This window comes from Rutilus rutilus (assembly GCF_951802725.1).
Source record: "Rutilus rutilus genome assembly, chromosome: 9".
NCBI lineage: Eukaryota > Metazoa > Chordata > Actinopteri > Cypriniformes > Leuciscidae > Rutilus > Rutilus rutilus.
In genome coordinates this window covers 17,174,948-17,194,910 of record NC_140223.1, presented here as the reverse complement: position 1 = coordinate 17,194,910, position 19,963 = coordinate 17,174,948, and the positions used below count along the sequence as shown (strand labels likewise).

The 19,963-nt window shown below is 38.1% G+C and overlaps 1 protein-coding gene across 1 annotated transcript in view; it reads left to right on the top strand.

Moving 5' to 3' along the window:
• Positions 1-1,744: 1,744 nt before the first annotated feature.
• exoc3l2b (exocyst complex component 3-like 2b) overlaps positions 1,745-19,963 on the top strand; it is a 25,801-nt gene continuing 7,582 nt past the window's right edge. Inside the window, exons 1-4 of the mRNA XM_084419588.1 lie at positions 1,745-1,883; positions 6,693-7,175; positions 9,978-10,195; positions 18,282-18,936. Of these exons, the coding sequence (XP_084275714.1) occupies positions 6,715-7,175; positions 9,978-10,195; positions 18,282-18,936 (1,334 nt within the window). The 5' untranslated portion in view covers positions 1,745-1,883; positions 6,693-6,714. The remainder of the gene's footprint in view (positions 1,884-6,692; positions 7,176-9,977; positions 10,196-18,281; positions 18,937-19,963) is intronic.

The following is a 19,963-nucleotide window of genomic DNA, read 5'->3' as shown; positions in this document are numbered from 1 at the left end:
ACAAAGAGATAGTTTTTCTATATTTACTGTAATAGTGTGATTTCCATGAAAATGCATAGTCCAAAAATCCCAGAACCATTTTACAGGAATCAGTCTGAAAAACAAATAAAATGTTTCTAAACTGAATCATGTCAAATAAAATGCAAGCCAGATTGTCCTTTTGAAGAGCTTAGGCTGTTGGGAAATATCTGAAACATCGCCAAGGTGAACGTCGTAGGCAGAGCAGGAGCAAAGGATGCACCAGCAAACACACACAACAATGACAAAGTTAATGTTATGCGGTACTATTTCCTGCTCCCCAAGCCAAGAATTCACCCCAGTTTGGAGCTTTTCTTTATACAGTCCCGCTTTATTCAGTGCTGCTCTTAGATGTGACGCCAATTGTGGTTTCCTTATGCACTTTTTGCCCCGACAATCAACAGGAACAAGAAGGTGTTGTTCTTGTTCAGTTTCAACGAAAAGATATTGCATGAATCCTATAGTTGATTATCAGGGAGGTCAAGGTGGACATGGGAAAGTGTGTCCGGAAGATAAGCTATAGCTGCAAAAGAAAAGAGGGGGATAAAATGCTTGAACCTTGAATGTACAATAATGTACAACTTGTTATTCCCCACCATGCAGCCCATTTGCTCAGCCCAAGTGGTCAGTGCTCTTGTTTGTATGTTTATAACAAAAAAAAATTGAGAGTTAAATAACCATGCCAAGTTTTTGACCTCTGTGAAAGCCCCTGAGGCTCATGGGAGGCGTGACACTCATGGCAATCCTTTGTTTATGGATCAGCGAAGAAGCTTTTCTGTACTGTTTATCATATTGTTGAAGTACACAGATTTCATAATACTTAAGAAAACAAGGGTTTGGAGAAGCTCACTCTTTCAGCATGCTTGCTTTCTTTTATGCAGGTCTTGTTCAGTTGAAATGTGCCCCCATGACGCACTCCAGAGCAATTTATATTGTTCAGACAAAATTTATACGCATTTGTCTGACTTTCCTCTGGCACGTGTGCTGCCTGATTGTTTTGTCAAATATTAAAATGTTAAAAATGGGGCAAAAATATAAGACGTGAGGTCACAGGTCAATTTTAATGACCTGTGACCCATTAAATGAGCCACATATCCATTTACAGTTTATCCGTTTTTTTGTTTGTTTTGTTTTGTTTTTTATATTAAGGATGTCCTGAATACATGAATACTATTTCAAACTATTTAAAAACAACCACACACACACACACACACACACACACAAAGTGTGTGTGTGTGTGTGTGTGTGTGTGTGTGTGTGTGTGTGTGTGTGTGTGTGTGTGTGAACCTGGTATTCCCTATGTTATGGGGACCAAATGTCTCCACAAGGATAGTAAAACCAGTAAATGTTGACCTTGTGGTTCAATTTCCACAAGGTCAACATTTACTGGTATTACTATCCTTGTGTCCACACTAAATGAGTGTAATGAAAAAGGTACTTGTAGCAGACTTGTGGCACACTGGTGAAATCCTTTTGGAGAACATGTAGGCACCTTTTTCAAAGTTCTTAAAATATCCTTAAAATAATAATAATAATAATAATGTATTAATATTTTATTTTATTTTATTTTATTTTATTTTATTTTATTTTATTTTATTTTATTTTATTTTATTTTATTTTATTTTATTTCATTTTATTTCATTTTATTTCATTTCATTTCATTTTATTTTATGGGGGGGGAGGTCTAAGACCTGCCCACAAACTAAAAGTAAAAGTCCTGACTGAGCAGCTCGTGTCATTTACTCTGAACGGTGGTGTTGACACACATAAGTGGGACGTTCCTCGATTTGAATTGATGTCACATTATTTCATTTAAATATTTTTACTTTTCGTTTCTGACATGAAGACAGACCGACATGGACTCCGTAAGTTTTTCTTATATTTCCCCTTTGTTATTATAAAGTGCTAAACTTCACTGGACCTTGTGTCATTAGTAACCATGTTAACTACTCTGAAGAATTTACCGCTGCAATGCTAGCCTTGACAATAACGCTGGCGTTTTTATTGTTCAAATCTATGCATTTGGTTATAGAACTGTTCAATGAATGAAATATTGGGATATTGAATTAATGTGTTGAATACGTCTTAAAAAAGGGATAATTAAAGGGAAATCAGGGTTACGCAAATAAATACATTATTGATTTTTTTTAACTCGGTTGTAAGTCAGTTTTTTGAGTGAAACTAAACTTTTCTACATCTCTTATGAGAGAAATTGAACTGCATGCAATGTCGATAGTGTCACAGCAGCTACTGTCCTCTCTGTCCTTCAATTTAATCCTCATTTAAACGTCTTTTTTGCAAACTCGTCACATGACCATGTAAAAAAATAGTACGACTGATTTCTAAACTAGCTGACTTAAAACTTTTCCCTTCCTGCTTATTAAGTAAAATATTTATCCTTCCTGTTTTAAAAAAAAGAAAGATTCCATCCTCATTCACAGACAATCTTATAAGGTCATCCTGGTGCACAGTTAAAGATTTACTCACAAGTAAAAGATAATGTACTGGAAAAGCAAAAGCTTTTATAGCAGGGCATATTCCAATGTCAAGATGGTCGACTAAGATTTGACAGTGCTGGTTACGTCAAAACAAGTAATCTGACCTTGTGGTACCCATATAATGCTTTACTTGTTTTGAGTTCATCTTTAATATAGTGGTGATGAATGATGGTGTAAGGGACCCTTTTCAACACTTCCATCCTCAGTCGAATCTATGGCTTCAGTGACGTGCAAACAAAAATCTATCTATCTATCTATCTATCTATCTATCTATCTATCTATCTATCTATCTATCTATCTATCTATCTATCTATCTATCTATCTGTCTGTCTGTCTGTCTGTCTGTCTGTCTATAAATGCAATATACCTCTTACATTTAACCAGTATAATCAGTACTTTCACTGGACCTGTTTGAGATCACAAGCTTGCAATAGCCTTGGGGAAAGTCATACTGAGGTTGTCTTTGGCTCTCTCCAACATTCCAGTGCTTTTCCTTTAACCAGAGCCTGAAACCCAAAGCTACAACAGAAGCAGTTCCTCTATCCGTCACATATTAAGACCAGTCCTCCCTCCGTTTCAGTGTAACTCATTGCCCATCCCTTCTAAGAGACAAGATGATAGACTTTGAACCTCACTGGCACTGCAGCCTGTGGTTCCGCATAATTTTGAAATAGTAGGTGCAGTTGATGAGGATTATGGTGCGGATAGAGTGAGACTTAGCTGATGCAACTTATATAACACGATTTTGGTATTTCTGCATCCTCCAGAAGCCTCCTTTGACACAAAACAAAATGTACAAAAACTATTATAGTTTTTCCTGAAAAACCATGATCATTGCTAATGCTAATAAAAAATGTAAATTTTTTCAGGAGAAAATATGCTACAGTAAAAATCTGTTAATTGGTTAACTACTACCTAGTCTCACGTAGTCAGACCTTCAGACTGACAGCACAAGGTTTGGACTCTATCGCAGCTTTCATTGACAAGGACGCCCAAGAGGACGTTTGACTGACGTAACTCACCTAAACACAGTTCGTTTTGTTTTGCGTCATGTTTAGGGGCGTGGAAATGTAACGTCGATGTCCTTACGATAACTGACCGGCGCGCTTCTAATAAATTAATAATTCAAGAATGTTGTGCAAGTTTACTGCAACAATGGAGCCTTGAACTTCACATGCTTTTGAAAATCCTCAAAGTGCTCATTGTCACAGTTGTAAAAAACTATGGCTTTCTTCCATGAGGGGGTTTGGCGTCACGACGGCTTTGTTTCCAGGCGGACCGTTAAAGAACGCGACACACGTTTCTCCCGGACATCCTGTAGAATTCAACCAATCAAACGACAACTTCGAAACTCCCATGTTTTTCCCATTTTGTGTACCATATGCATCAGATGTTCAACCAACGGTCCGTGGGCATGAAGTCTGAGACTGAGACTAACTGTGACCTAACCATATTTTGATTGATATTATGCTTGTTATCAGTACATTTTAAGGTAAAAAGGTAGTATGGTAATGGTAGAATGGTATACTGACATTATATCACTTCATTAAATACGGTTCAAGTTAATATGCCATCCTGTAATACCTCAAATGTGGCAATCACAACTGCTGGTTATTAATTGTAGATGTAACAATATAGATACAGTAATATAGCTCGTCTGTCTGATTTCTCCTTGACTTTATCCAGTAAACGTATTACGTAATGTCACTGCCATTGGCTGTAATGCAGGGGGCCTGTCCCTTTTGTCCCCTACCTGTATGAGACAGGAAGAGGAGTTGGTCTGGGAAAGCGGTAGTATGGTTCTTATATCTCACCCAATGATCTAACCCGACGTTCCTTATTGGCTCCACTGTAAGGTTTATAATTAGAGCTGGAATTTCAGTGGAAATATTGAGAGAGGATGATCTGCAATGCAATTTCAATCGCTGAAGCCGTGAGACTTTTCAGTCGCTTTGTGTCTTATTAATTAATTAATTAATTAATTAAACTAATTTCCTTATGGTTCAAGCATAGTTGTTAAGCAGTTGTGTAACTTACGTTCTCCTCCTCATTCACTCCATTTGCTATGTAAGTGTCCTTCTTGTTTAATAATTACATCTCACTAGTGATTCAACAACCAGCCAAGTTAAAAATTTCAAATTCTGTCATTATTTTCTCATTACAAACCTGTATGACTTTCTTTTTCCTGTGAAACTCAAAAGAAAATAGTTTTTGCTCATAAAATTAAAGTTAATGGTTTCCAATATTCGGTTTGGATCCCCACTGAACTTTATTACATGGACAAACAGAGCTGAAACATTCTTCGAAACCTTGTCAGACACTTTTAGTGTATTACACGTATCTTGCAATGTGGATGATCATAAAAGAATAAGCCCTGAATGGTAGGTGACCCATATGGAAAAATCATGCAGACGTAATTATTTAAAAGAGGTAGGAAGCCACAAACAATAGACCCTCTCTAGGAATTTAAGGCTTGTTGGCTGTTACACACTGAAATTGGTCTCCAAGCTACTGTATAGAATGTGACTTTGATCTCAGAAACATGTTTTAATAGAATTTTTCTTTTTTGTTTACAGTATGTAGTTTTTATCAAGAGGAAGCCAGGTTGACGACCGTTAACCCAAAGTTAATCATTCATGAAGTATTGGCCCCATCATATGCGCACACACATACACAACAAGCGCACAAATTAGCAAACCGGATGTGATTCAGCGCTGTTCCTATCCCCTTTTGTCACCAGCCATAAATATCCAAGTGGGCTATTCTACCCAAGAAGCCTTTGAAAGAGGCAAACATGTTTTCTTGAAATAGACTCGGTTCATCAAGTTGAAGCCTCCTTTTGTTTATTTACATAAGATTTAGCATATTCAGTCGTAACACAGAGTAATGGCGTAATATAAAATGCCAGATGTTCAAGTGTTGGGTGACTTGTCCTAACCAGAATTTTGATCTCGTTCTCTGGGCTGTATGTGTCGTTATTTTATTTTTCTTGTGATATAGGCAGGCCCAACATCAAAAGTCCTCATAATAATTGTCTTCAAGATTAACCAGAGGGTGTGATTCAGATTCTGCCATCATAAAATAAGTAATCTTTCAAATAAAACTGTCAGATCCCTCTTATCTGTGTTGTTTAATGCTGTTTGTATTGCGGATATTGCTGAGTTGATGTTTAAAACTGCGAAACCATCAGTAAAATGAAAAGGGCTCAACAGTACATGGGTCAATGACATATAAAGAAAAGAAGAAATCTTTTCGGGGCCACGATTTAACTAAATAAAAATGAAAGAGCACATTAGTATAACATTGCAACATTGTAATTATCATGAGGGAATGAATTAATAAAACGTGGCCATGAATTAATAAGTTGTGAGAACAAATTCCTAATGTGAGGGGCTCCGTAAAAATAAATAAATAATTTAAACCTTGAATGTGAGTGTCAGACTTAATCATTACTATATATATAAATAATATACAAATATAAAAAGCATTTTTAACAAATAATTTAAATGATTAATTCATAAAATCGATGTATTTGGGGAGTTGCACCACAAGGTCACCTTGCACCTTGAAGTGGTCCTCTCTGTGACATCATTTCCTATTTTTATGGGGGGGGGGTTTCCTGCATGTTGGTTGCACCACATGGCTTTGATTTGGCAGAAAAAGTTAGTTAAGACTTAGCCAGACTAGTTAAAATTTTCTTTTCAATAATTTCATTGTTAATTAGGCTTTTCTTCAGTTTTTTTCAGTTGTATCATATTGACGTTTTGACTGTATATCCCCCAAAGAAAGTGTCAAAACGAATTTAAATTCAGAACATAACAACATGCTTATCAAAGTAGAGGTACAAATCTTCCAATATATATATTTTTAAATTAATTAAAGTCACCACATTGCCCACATTATCAGACTCTACCTATTGAAATCTACAGTTTCACAAGATTCAGTCTCTCTATTTTTATGTGCATTTTACTATTTTATTTCGGCTGTATTGTACGCGGGCAAGAACCAAGGAACTTTTTCTTAAAAAATGAAAGCTCATAGCAGCATGATGGATGAATGCCAGTGTACTGGCCTGTGTGGCAGTAATTTCCTGTTTGTAGAGGCAGCTGTAATGGCTTACACAGTTCATACTGGTAGTGGGGATTCTTATAGATAACTGTTTTATCTCTTTTCCAGCATATATCCTCCAAGCGCAACCATGCCAGTCCTTAAGAACCTCCCGTCTCGGCTGAAGGGAGGCAGATTTAGTGTGGATTTGGAGACTACGCGTAGTGAGTTCATTCTCAGAAAAATGAGTCTTAACCACAATCCATTTGAGGAGCCTGGCTCAGATGAGGACTGGCCAAGAAGCAACGGAGGCTCACTCCTGGATGGGCGTGTGCCGCGGGACAGAAACCCGTTTGAGGATGAGGAAGATGAAAATGAGGCTAATGAGGTGCGACGTGGAGGCTCAGGGAAGGGAAGCTCCATCAAAGGCACGCTGGAACGCATGAAGGGGGTCTCTCCCCTCAAGACGCTGGGCAAACTGGGCAAGAACTTGCGCATGTCTGCCAGGAGCAAGGGAAGGGAAACCCCCTCCCCACAGGGCTCTATAGGTTCAGCCTCACCCTTGGGGAGGAAGAAGAAGGGCAGACGGAGTTCAGAAGGGAGCTTGCTACGGTATGATGGGTTGGGATGGGAATTGAAAAAAATTAAACGGTTCCGGTTCCAATTTCTCTTAATGAAGTTCACCCAAAAATTATCCTATGATTTACTCACCCTCAAGCCAAGGTGTATATGACTATCTTCTTTCAGACAAACACAATCAGAGTTATATTAAATAATATCATTGCTCTTCCAAGCTTTATAATAATTTGTCCTAAAGTCCTAAAAAGTGCATCCATCCATCATAAAAGTAATCCATACAGCTCCAGGGTGTTAAAAAAGTCTTTCTGAAGCGATGTGATGCGTTTTTGTAAGAAAAATATCCATATTTAAAACTTTATAAACTAAAATAGCTATCTTCCGGCAGACAGCCTACGCAAGTCGACTTACTCCAAAAGAGTAACACCTGACGCGATGTATGACGTAGGAGGAGTAGCGTAAGCTAAGGTGAGAGTAGACACCTCTTGCGGTTCAAACAAATAGGGCTGGGCAACAATTTCAAGCTCCTTTTCCTTTTCAAAATCCTCAGACATTTATCTTTCAAAATTGTATTTGTCAATACATCATGCGTCAGGTCAGAGGTTACTCTTTTGCCGTAAATCAATGTGTATGGCCGTCTGTCGGAACTCGGAAGCTAGTTATTTTATTTTATAAATTTTTAAATATGGATATTTTTCTCACACAAATGCATCGCTTCACTTCAGAAGGCCTTTATTAACCCCCAGAGTCATATGGATTACTTTTATGATGGACGGATGCACTTTTTTGGACTTCAAAATTCAAAATTCGTAATCTTCAGCAGAAGAATGCACATGCGATAATCAACGTAAAAGAATGTCATTTGGTTCCGGTTGCATTTTTAGAGTGCAACATTCGGGTTGTTTTTTTACTTCTAAACTTCTAAACTGTTAAAGACTGACCTGTGAGCTACAAGTTGGTTAATCATTGGTGGTATATGCTTTTGTTGAAGCCATTAGCCTGCATTATATTAACTTATTTTTTAATAAGTTATTTTTTAATTCCTCGTGAGAAACTATTATTCATGATTATGCAAAGAAACCCCTCCCACTCCCATGAAGCATTGCGGATGATGTAATTGTTAGTCTCCCTGTGCTCTCAAACTTTATAAATATTTGTGTATGTGTGATATTTTGCAAAAAAATTCGAATATATTGTGTAGATATGTAACTATATCTATTTCTTTAAAGCGATACTGTATTACATTGCAATACTATAATTCTATATTATATTTTAATGGGATTATGTCGTTCGGAATGCATCATGGGATTGTAGTTCTTTCCCTCATTGAACCCATTAAGTACACAGTCTTGTATATTGGACTTTTTGTCTGATTTTCAAATACTTTTTTGCTTTAAATAATTCAGTTTGTAGCTAGTTGATTTGGTTGATAACTTAAAATTCTTTAACAAAGACATTTTGAAAATCCCTATAGGAAGAATGAATAAAAAGAAAACCTCTGGAACCAAGATGGCTGAAAATGGTTGGGCACTGTTGCACAAAAGAAAGAAATGAAGTGTGATAAACAGTTTAGGACTAATTAATGATTTATATGATTATTTATTGCCAAAAGGGGAGTTAGGAGTGTTTGGGAAACTCATTTGTAAACAATTATCATTTTTGTAGTTCCATTTGTTGCCACTAGTAGAATAGACACACTGTTCTAGACACATGCCTTTAAAGGGATACTCCACTTTTTTCGGAAATAAGCTCATTTTACAACTCCCCCAGAGTTAAACAGTTGAGTTTTACCGTTTTAGAATCCATTCAGCCGAACTCCGGGTCTGACGGTACCACTTTTAGCATAGCTTAGCACAGATCATTGATTCTGATGAGTCCAGTAGCATTTCTTTCAAAATGACCAAAGAGTTTAAATATTTTTCCTATTTAAAACTTGACTCTTCTGTAGTTAAACCGTGTACTAAGATCGACGGAAAATGAAAAGTTGCGATTTTCTAAGCCTATATGGCTAGGAACTACTCTCATTCCGGCGTAATAATCAAGGAACTGTGCGGCCGTACCATGGGTGCAGCAGGCGTAATGATATGACGCAGCGCCTGAAAATAGTCCCCAGCTCGGTAACTTCTTCCAACGTGACCGGGACTAAGTTTGTCTAACCTATTAGACCTATTTTCAGGCGCTGCGTCATATCATTACGCCTGCTGCACTCATGGTACAGCCCATAGACTGTAAAGGTACAGCCACACAGTTCCTTGATTATTACGCCGGAATGAGAGTAGTTCCTAGCCATATAGGCTTAGAAAATCGCAACTTTTCATTTTCCGTCGATCTTAGTACACGGTTTAACTACAGAAGAGTCAAGTTTTAAATAGGACAAATATTGAAACTCTTTGGTCATTTTGAAAGAAATGCTACTGGACTCATCAGAATCAATGATCTGTGCTAAGCTATGCTAAAAGTGGTACAGTCAGACCCGGAGTTCGGCTGAATGGATTCTAAAACGGTAAAACTCAACTGTTTAACTCTGGGGGAGATGTAAAATGAGCATATTTCCGAAAAAAGTGGAGTATCCCTTTAAATCCATAGTTTTCTAACTAAACTATTAGTTTATGAAAGACCATGTATTTTTATGCTATTGCAACAATTCATTAATTCATAAATCTTTTCCTGAGTCTCAAACAGCAGAAGAGCATGATAACAACACCGTGGTCATGGGGTTGATTCCCAGGAAATACATGAAAATGTATACCTTGAATTAGATGCAATGTGCTTTTGATAAAAGTGTCTGCAAAATCAAAATGTAACTAATCAACCTTATCAAATTTCTTCTTCCTATAGAATGGCAGGGAAGTGTAAAGATCGCAAGGAGAGCTTGACCAATGGTGACCTATGCTCAGAAGCTGATTCTGACTCCACCAGTCGTCGACTCTCCTTCCTGAAGATGGTGGGCAAGGGCAAGATGAAGAGGGAGTCCATGCAGGACCACTCATCCCAGGGCCCCGAGGAAGAGCCAGTTGAGGAGGTGCCCGAGGTCAAACCCAGGGAGCCACTTTCAGGTAAACAGTCGACTAGTGAATCTGAAGCTGTGCATTTGTATAGCAGAATTCAGCAACAGACCCATATTCCTCAAAAAAAGGACCAGATTTGTCCATTACAAATGAAATATACATTATAAAACTGTTCTATATGTGTTTCTCATTTTACACACATAAAATGTTTTTATAACAGCTGTTATAAAAAGCAGTTTAGCTATTTATAACAGCTGTTTGTGTCAATGTAATACAGTATTTCTGATTATTCTAATTTCTTATGAAGCATAATTATATCTATAAAATCTACAGGCAGTCATCAAAGACTGTGATAGTGCTAAACATGCCATTATTTGCTAATTAATTCACCATTTAAAGGTGAACTAAGTAACTTTTTTTACCTTAACTGAACAGCTTCGGAGTCATTGGAATGGTTATATTACTTATTTCGGGGTGAATGGTGGTCGTTTCGCACCCCCCTGGTGCCCGTGAGCGGAAAATACGCACTTGCAACTTTGAGCCGGCGGGCCGGTGGCCGCCGCGTCAGGAAGTCTCGCGTGATATCAGGTCTCGCGATGTAAACAACTGCTTTACGGCCAAAAGAAATCTGCTAAAATGCTGTCATTATTGCGCTCCCTCACGCTGTTCGAACCCGAATGAAGAAGACGTTTTAAAGAATATCCCATCTGCTTTGATGTCGTTGATCTGCTAGCCTCTGGTGTCTGAGAATCACCAACGAGTTTTTACAACAGTGTTGTCAAATATCTATTCCGAAGCTGTGGGGGAGCTCTAGAGAGAAACCTGCGAGCAAAAAGCGAGAATACAGCGAAGAAATCCCGAAGTTACTGAGCCCCGCTTTAAACTATGAATGTACAACTAATATCTAACTATCTTTAATGCTTGTTCTCAAACCTTTAACCACAACTGTACCATAGCGTGGATGTTTAGCTTGACCTGCATGAGCATGGAACATGCTCCGTAGGAATTTGCACATGATTGCATGCTCAGGTTTCAGGCTTTTCACTGCAAGACCATGAGAGATAAGGTTCAAAACTGGCAGCGAATTGCAAGCTCTCTTTGTTAAAGAAAAAAAAGCATTAAGAATGGTAGTGAAGGATGAGAATAGATACCTTCACCTAGCAATGCGAATTACTAACGTCACAGGACTCGACTGTTTTGCAAACATATCTGCAGTGTTAGTGATTGCTGGTGCATTTGTTGAACAGTCAACAGAGTTCATTGTGTGCTCAACCTATAATTTTATTTCAGCTATGCTCTTACACAATTGTGTGTCATTTTGAAGCAAGACTCTGATTACCACGTTCAGATGTTTTTGATTAGAGTTGGAACTAAATTTTGCAGAAAGATTGATAATCGGGGAACATGACTGTCAGAACGGCATGCATTTAGCTGATTATCAAGGGTTTTTTTTTAACTAATCGTTCCTACCATACGGGCTAGAGGGCTGTCAAATCTGAAACCATCAGTCTCTTCTTTACCTTGCGTAAATGCAGCATGGAACATGATAAAAGAGGAATCTGAGCAAAGGGGAACTGAATGTGCCCAGTAGTGTCATGTTTGGTCATGTCTTTGCTTTGTTTCAGCAGGGGGGGAAAGGGTTTCTTGCTGCTTTGCATGTCCCAGCTGACACAGCAAAAAATCACTTTTTATTTGTGTATTTAGCCACATTATGTTGACGGGAAACCTTCTTGTGACCTCCCGCAACAGTCATGTGGGTTTCCAAGTTATTAGTTTAGTAACTCTCAGCTATCAGCTGAGAAGACCACCAGACACCAGACACATGCGATCCATCTGTAATTTGGTTGAAGAACATTTTTGTTTACACATTCATTGGACGTCATATTAAATATACAAAATTCCAATGCTAAACCCATTTTTTTGTTTGGTATCTGTTTTTGTGATCCTTACTTAAGTATTACAGGAAAGGTCTTCTGTATGAGCTTAAATAATAATTCCCATTTATTTTGCAGACGTAAGTGTTCTGACAAAAGAAACATTGCTTCATCCATGCAGCTGTCCTCAAGTGGCAGCACATTCCTGAGGGAATGATAATCAAGACTTTTAGGATTTAATTCACAGAGAGTCCTTGTAATAATGTTATCAAACATCTTCACAATGACGTATTCAAATGGTATATGGATCAAAAGAAACATTAAATAAGGAAGTAACGCTTCAAATAATGTGTAATGCCATGCATGTCTCGGTTGCTGTGCATGTAAGAAAAGCCAGAAAATTGAGCGAAGAACAGGGTGTCAATCCTGTTCATGAAGTGTGTCAACTGTCAACAAGATCAGATTTCACTTGATGAGTAGGCAAAACATTTTTTATGCTTTTACTTCCTGTGTCATTGCTTTACCAATTTTGCGAACATAAATGGACAACTTTAAAGGTGATTTTCTCAATGTTTAGATTTTTTTGCACCCTCAGATTTCAGATCTTCACATAGTTGTATCCCGGCCAAATATTGTCCTGTCCTAACAAACCATACTCCAATGGAAAACTTAATTATTCAGCTTTCAAATTATGCATAAATTTCAAAAAATTTACCCATGTGACTGGTTTTGTGATCCAGGGTCACATATATATATATATATATATACAGTACTGTGCAAAAGTCTTAGGCACGTTAGTATTTTCACCCCCAAAAAATGTTTTTAAGCCAGTTATTTATATCTTTTGCTGTAGTGTGTCAGTTGGAAATATCAGTTTACATTTCCAAACATTCCTTTTACCATTAATTGTAATAATTCAGTGATATTTTTAAATGCACAAGGAGACAACAGCTGGTGCTCCACACGGAGATCCGATCTCATCATCGTATAGAGTTTGTCTGGGGTTACATTAAGAAACAGAAAAAACTGAGACAGACGAAATCCAGAAAAACTGCGGAAACGTCTCCAAGACATTTGAAGAAAAACTTCCTGCAAAGGTGGTCACACCATATATTGATTTGATAGTTAGAATAGAAGTTAATTGATAAATAAAATCTATTTATGACATTATCTTTTAAGCATCCTCACTTTACAGGACTTTTAGTACCTAAAACTTTTCACAGTACTTTAGCTTTGCAGGAAGGTTTCTTCAAGCGTTTTGGAGACGTTTCCGCAGTTCTTCTGGATGATGATGAGATCAGATCTCCGTGTGGATCACCGGCTGTTGTCAGACTCCTTGTGCATTCGAAAATCTCACTTGATTATTACAATTAATGGCAAAAGGAATGTTTGGAAATGTAAACTGATATTTCCTACTGACACACTACAGCAAAAGATATAAATAACTGGCTTTCGGAGTGAAAATACTAACGTGCCTAAGACTTTTGCACAGTACTGTAAATATTATTTATATTGATGCATTAAATTGAGGCCTTTATAATGTTTCAAAATACTTTTGAACAAAGAATGCTGGAAAAAAACGTCATGGTTTCCACAAAAATATTAAAGGGATAGTTCACCAAAAAATTCTGTGATTATTTACTCACCCTCATGTCGTTCCAAACCCATTAGACTTTCGCTCATCTTCAGACCACAAATAAAGATCCTTTTGATGAAATCTGAGAGCTTTCTCATTGACAGCTACACAACTACCACTTTGACGCTTCAAAAGTTCATAAAGAGATCTTAAAACTAATCCATATGAATAGAGCGTTTTAGTCCAAAATTTAATGAAGAGACATGATCGCATTATATGATGAACATATTGAATTTAGGCTTTGATTTTTGTTACATACAGACTCAGTGGGGTCCAAAAAAAAAATGAATCCACATTGAAAATCTGGAATTTTTGCTCCAAATGTGGAGTCGAGTACATGTTGATATTAAATCAAAGGAAGAACATACCAAATGTTAAATTCTGAGATTAAACTTAAACTTCAGTGCAACATTTTGCTCAAATTGTTATGCTGCAAGTTTCTTTCTTTTTACAAAATACCATGCTTTCCAATTTTTTCCATTTTGTTTTGTCATAACAATATGAAGAAATTGTTCTTGGTACACAAAGCATGTTGCAACTAAACCTCATTGTTCAGACAGCAAGGTCTTCGTTGCGTTCGGGTGGCTGGTATCTATCAGAACTGAATGCATTCAGTTGTCTTTGGGATTGGCAGTGTAAGATGCAATCTGACTGAATTGATAAAGCAGCCATATAGAAGGGCGTTTACCCCTCAATCCTAGTGAATGATTTCCAGACCTCACCAAATTACTACCCGCAACCCCCAACCATAAGCCATAACTACAGCTGAGAGCCATTCCGTCATGGCCACCATGGAAACAGTATCTGAATGGAATCACTGCACTCCAACTTATGATAGCAAATATTCCCGCATGCCAACTGGCAGAGTCACTCGTAAAAGGGAATAGCCAACACTTCCACCTTATCCAGCTATTGTCCAACACTTGGCAGAAAGATTTGTCCATGCATGTTAAATAAACCAACAAGCATTAAGTGAGGGCAGGGTTCCACTTAGTGTAAGGTGGAGTACTCGGTTTTTCAAATGGTCCAATTTAGTTTTGCTCTGTTGACGTTGGCCATGTCTAAATTAATTAAGAAGGGAGTGGGACCGTTCTGTCCTGACCTAAGGTCTCCAGTGGCAGGCGAGGCCAGTTGTCACTTTGATTGCCACTTCATCTCACTGGGCTGGACATTAAAACAAGATTTTAGCATGTGAAAATTCCTTCTGGACAGGATTGGGCACAGGGGACGATACCGCCAAGTATTACTCGACCCATCTGCGCTTCTAAGGCAGAGGCAGGAAATACAATCGCCCTTCACTTATTAAATATTTCACTTCTGGGGAAAACATGTCTACTCTGCACATGCTGAGCATTAAATGGGGGAAGTGAATGAATGAGAAAGGGAATTTCAGTGGGCTGCTATTCCTCAAGTTCTTCGGTTTCTCGTGCTCCGGCTTGACTGGAGAATTTTGACTCTGAAACCCTTACAGAGGGAAAATGGTCCTGAACCTGTGGCACGACAAAGAACAGATCATATTCCATTACATTCCTAGAACTCAGGCTAATCTTTTCCTTGTAACGGCTGATTGGTCCTGCTGAGAGGTGTTGGTTGTGCAGGTGTGTTGGTGCAATGTTAGCAGATATCTTGCTTAGTCAGATCTATTCAGTTGAGTTGGTTGTCAGCCCCCACCCTTTAAAATCCCTGGCCAAAAGTAAATACCGTTACCTCCTCTTGGAAATCGTGGTGGTGGAGGTATATTTGTGTAGCATAGTGCCATATGTGCCCTTAAAAGGCAACACTTCAATCCCTGTGGTTTTCATTAAGGAAGGGTGGTGACATGTCCATGCTTAAGTGAAGTATGCTCTACACACCATGAATTTAGTGCATGAGACTTTCTGGAAACAAAGAACTAGTGTTGTCCTCTCTGCACAGCTCAGCTCAGTTACTGGCATCGATCCGCATTTTAATAACTGTGGGATAAAACCATTTAAACTGCATGGATTTAACATCTGGACCATTGCTTGTCCAATATAAAAGTCTGTCATTCAAAACAAATACATAAATACAGTTCTGTCATACAGTATATATATAAATATAAAACAGCATTTATTTAAATAGAAATACTTTGTAAAAATGTACATTTCTTTAATGTCAGTTTTGATCAATTTAATGTGCCCTTGCTGAATAAAAAGCATTTATTTCTGCCCAAACTTTTAAACAAAATGTAAGTTAAAATATGCAAGTATTTATAAGTAAGTTCTTTATTATATAACACATACTGTAAACACAACCTAGTTAAAATGCTTGCAAAAGTCTTGGAGTTTGAAGGTTTTATGGGCCTTTTTTGAACAGATTTATGAGCAAGTGTGGAAGAACACTTCATTACCTGGAATGCCATAACCTGTTGAATTTCTTTGAAGTGAAGTTCAGTAAATTTCAATTCCTGTTATTTCAATTCCCATTCAACGTACTGTAGTGTGACCAATTGTTTTTTTCATTCATGCATTAAAAGGGAGCCAGTTTCTTCTCAGACATAAGCTTACCGGGTCAGCTTTTACTTCCCCTAGGGTTGAACAGTAGTCCTATCTCAAAGTCATTTAGATGATACAGTGGCATGCCGTCCTTGGGTGGAGGACTTTTCACGTGGATGAGTTGCAGAGGAAGTGACTCTAATTTTTAACAGGCAGCAAATACATTTTTCCACCTTATCCCCTGTCTGCGTTGGCGATAAGCCTTTTGGTATTGTATTTTATATTTAGATCTCCTTCCAATGGACTGGCAAACTTGGGCTGTTATTATCCGAGACGGTTGAGAAGGGTGTGGGGTCTGTCATGGCAGTACTGGACAGTCCATCCTCGATAGGGATAGGGACAGATGAGTCAGGCGCCAACCGAACGCCCCCGCATCCTTCCCTCTAAGAAGAAGGTCAGGAAGTCACAGGAAATATATGGGCAACTCAGCACCGCAAAGGGCCCCTTACTGTCCGTTCAATGCTCTGAGGAATTCAACAGCAGCGCCAATTATTTGCACAGCTGATTTGTGACATATCTTCATCTCAATAGATGCGTGTTGTGAATTGTCAGTAAGCAAGCTTAAAGGGTTAGTTCACCTAAAAAGGAAAATTCTGTCATCAGGTACTCACCCTAATGTTGTTCAAACCTGTAAGATTTTCAATCACCTTCAGAACACAAATGAAAATCTTTTTGGTGAAATCTGAGAGCTTTCTGTCCCTCCATTGACAGCTACGCAGCTACCAATTTGACGCTTAAAAAAGTTCATAAAGAGCCCGTAAAACGAATCCATCTGGATTGAGCGGTTTAGTCCAAATATTCTGAAGAGCCACAATCACCTCATATGATGAACAGACTGAATTTAGGCTTTAATTCACATTTAAACATTGATCAGCGAACATAAACAGAAGCTCAACCAAACCTGCTTGACGCCCAAGAACAAACCTCATTGGTTCTTGCAGAAGCTCAAACGTGCTGCGTAGAAACAAATATTACTTTTGGCCACTACTGTATGTTTGTGTGTGTGTGTATATATATATATATATATATTTGTTAATTCAAATACAATTATTATTTAGAAAAAAATATAATACTTTTTTTTAAAATAAATATTTTAGTAAAATTATTATTATTATCATTAATATATAGTATATACACCATAGAAGTTTGTCTGGTTAAGCTAAGAACTTGGAAACATTACATGCTGGTCACTTGCATCTGTAACACAATATGCTGGTGACCATCTTTGCTAGTCCTTTCAGTATGTGAACTTGTTGACCTCTAGACTTTCCTATGGACTGGTTAATGAAATGCTGTTCTCGAAGCCTCCCAAAACCTGTCTCTAGTAATCAGACCAATTTGTTAGACCATGTAAATGTGTTCATCCCAAAGGAAGGGAATGGAAATGATGAAGGATGGGTGTGAGCACTGACCTCAATGAGAGCCCGCCTGCTTCATCAAAGACATTTTTGGGAATGTAAAAAAAGTGTTGCTGCACATGAGAAACACAAGTGAGATCATTACAAACTATAGCCAGCAAAGTGCATTGGCAGTCCTTTTGACCATCTGGAATATATACTGCATTTATGTTTTAGGTTTAATGGTATGAAATTTACTAATGGGGGAATTCTGAAGAATTGTATTGGATGGCCAAGAGAATGTTCCCATGTTCACTATCTTCTTGGCGTTTTTGAGCAGCGGTTCTCAGCCCTCATTGTTCACAACTATTCCAAGTCTCCATGACTTTTTTCACTTTTTTCACTTTTTTGTGGTTTAGTGGATAAGGACAATTTCCACACTATAAAATTTGAGAGTTTGGCTCATTTAGAGCAACATATTTTCATAATAAAAATGTCCATGGAGTTATATTTTATTCATTCAGTTTTTCCAATTCTAGAAATCAGAAAATTAGGCTACATCATATAGCGAGGTTTTTCAAGACAAATACGAATGGTGTTTTCTTGTAAAACACACACCAATAATCTTTTTTTTATTCACAACATCGAAAAATCTTTTCTTGTTTTTTTTTATTTATTTTAGAGTCAACAACATGAGGGTGACTAAACAATAAAAATGTAGAATTCCGTCTCTGCTGTGTGACTAATGGATAACCTTGTTTTCTGTTTTGTCAGTATTGGAGATCCTGCAGTTGGTGACAAAAAGAGATTTGTTTTTGGCTGACACTCACATTCTGGAGCTGGAGCAGGAGTGTAGGGAGGCCGAATCTCCTACGGCAGGGGGCACTGAGGATTTCACCAGCCCCAGCAGCAAAGACAGCAGTCGGCGCAAAGCCAAAGATGTGGAGCTGCTGTACGAGGCCCTGCAGAAAGAGTTGTGGGACGTGGTAAGGGATTCTCTGCGTTGCCCCACCGCCGGACCCAACCTGGGCCTGGTGGTCCAGGTGCTACAGCAGGAGGAGCAAGCCGATCGGGACTGGGCTCAGAGCGAACGAGCCGCTCCAGGAGGCCCGCGGCCGAGGGAGTTCAAGAAACGCTGGAGGGAGGCGGTAGTCGAGTTAGCTGATGCAAACTTACCCCAGCACGAAGAAGCACGGGCAGGCGAGCTAGCAGCCTATCTGGATAAGCTTAGAGTCCGTATGGTGGAGGACCTCGGGGCGGCTCGGCGTAATGTGGTGTCTGTATATCCGGTGGAATACGACGCCTTCCAAGTGTACACACACAGCTACCACCAGGCTGTTACCCGTCGTCTCCAGGCGATCACCAATGGAGATCTGCAGATCATTGACATATACTCTATGCTAGACTGGCTCTACAACATTTACAATAGGTAAACAGTAGTTTGACTAGGTTAATGTCCTCAAAGGGATAGTTCCTTTAAGGGATTTTAATGAATATTCAAAATACCAATTCTCATAAAATGAAACCAAACAGTGACCATGGGTTGTCAAGCTCCAAAAAAGTACTATAAAAGTGGTCCATATGACGTCTTCTGAAGCCATATTTAAATGTGATGTCAGGTTTGACGGCATCAGTTCTTGTGTGTCTTGCAACTGGACAAATGCAGCGAGTTTGAATATGCAAATGATATTTGATGATTGAAGATTTTTTTTGTGATTGACAACTCAAACTTCAAGCTTTTCCTCATATATACCTATCGTATGACTTTTAGAAGACTTTGAATTTAGCATATTTAGTTATATGGATTATTTTTGTGGTGTTTTTGTCATGTTTTGGAGCTTGATAGGCCCAATCCTCATTAACTTTTATTGTATAGGAAACATCCAGGATATTATACAAAATATCTTTTTGTGTGTTTCACCGAAAACAGAAAATCTACTGTTGAGAGTTGAAATAGCTTTAGGATGAATAGATTTTGACAGACAAATATTCTTTTAGAGGAACAACACTACCATTAAAAAGTTTGGGGTCAGTAAGAATTTATTTTTTTTTCTACAAAAACATTAAGCAGCACAATTGCTTTCAACATAATAAGCTAATAAGAAATGTTTCATGTGCTGCAAATCAGCATATTATCATTTCTGATTTCTGAATGATCATGTGACACTGAAGACTTGAGTAATTGCTGCTGAAAATTTAGCTTTACCATCACAGAAAAATATATGAACTTTTTTTAAATATATTAAAATAGAACACAGTTGTTAAATAAATGCAGCCTTGGTGAGCATAAAGGCCCATTCACACCAAAAACGATAACAATAAAGATAACTATAGCGATAACTATATTAGTGTCCACACCAACGCACGATATTGTTCTGTTTATTCTGAACGCGCACAGCTATGTCTTCTGCCGCTTTAAATGCTCAAGCTCTTTAATGCAGGATGGATTCTGATTG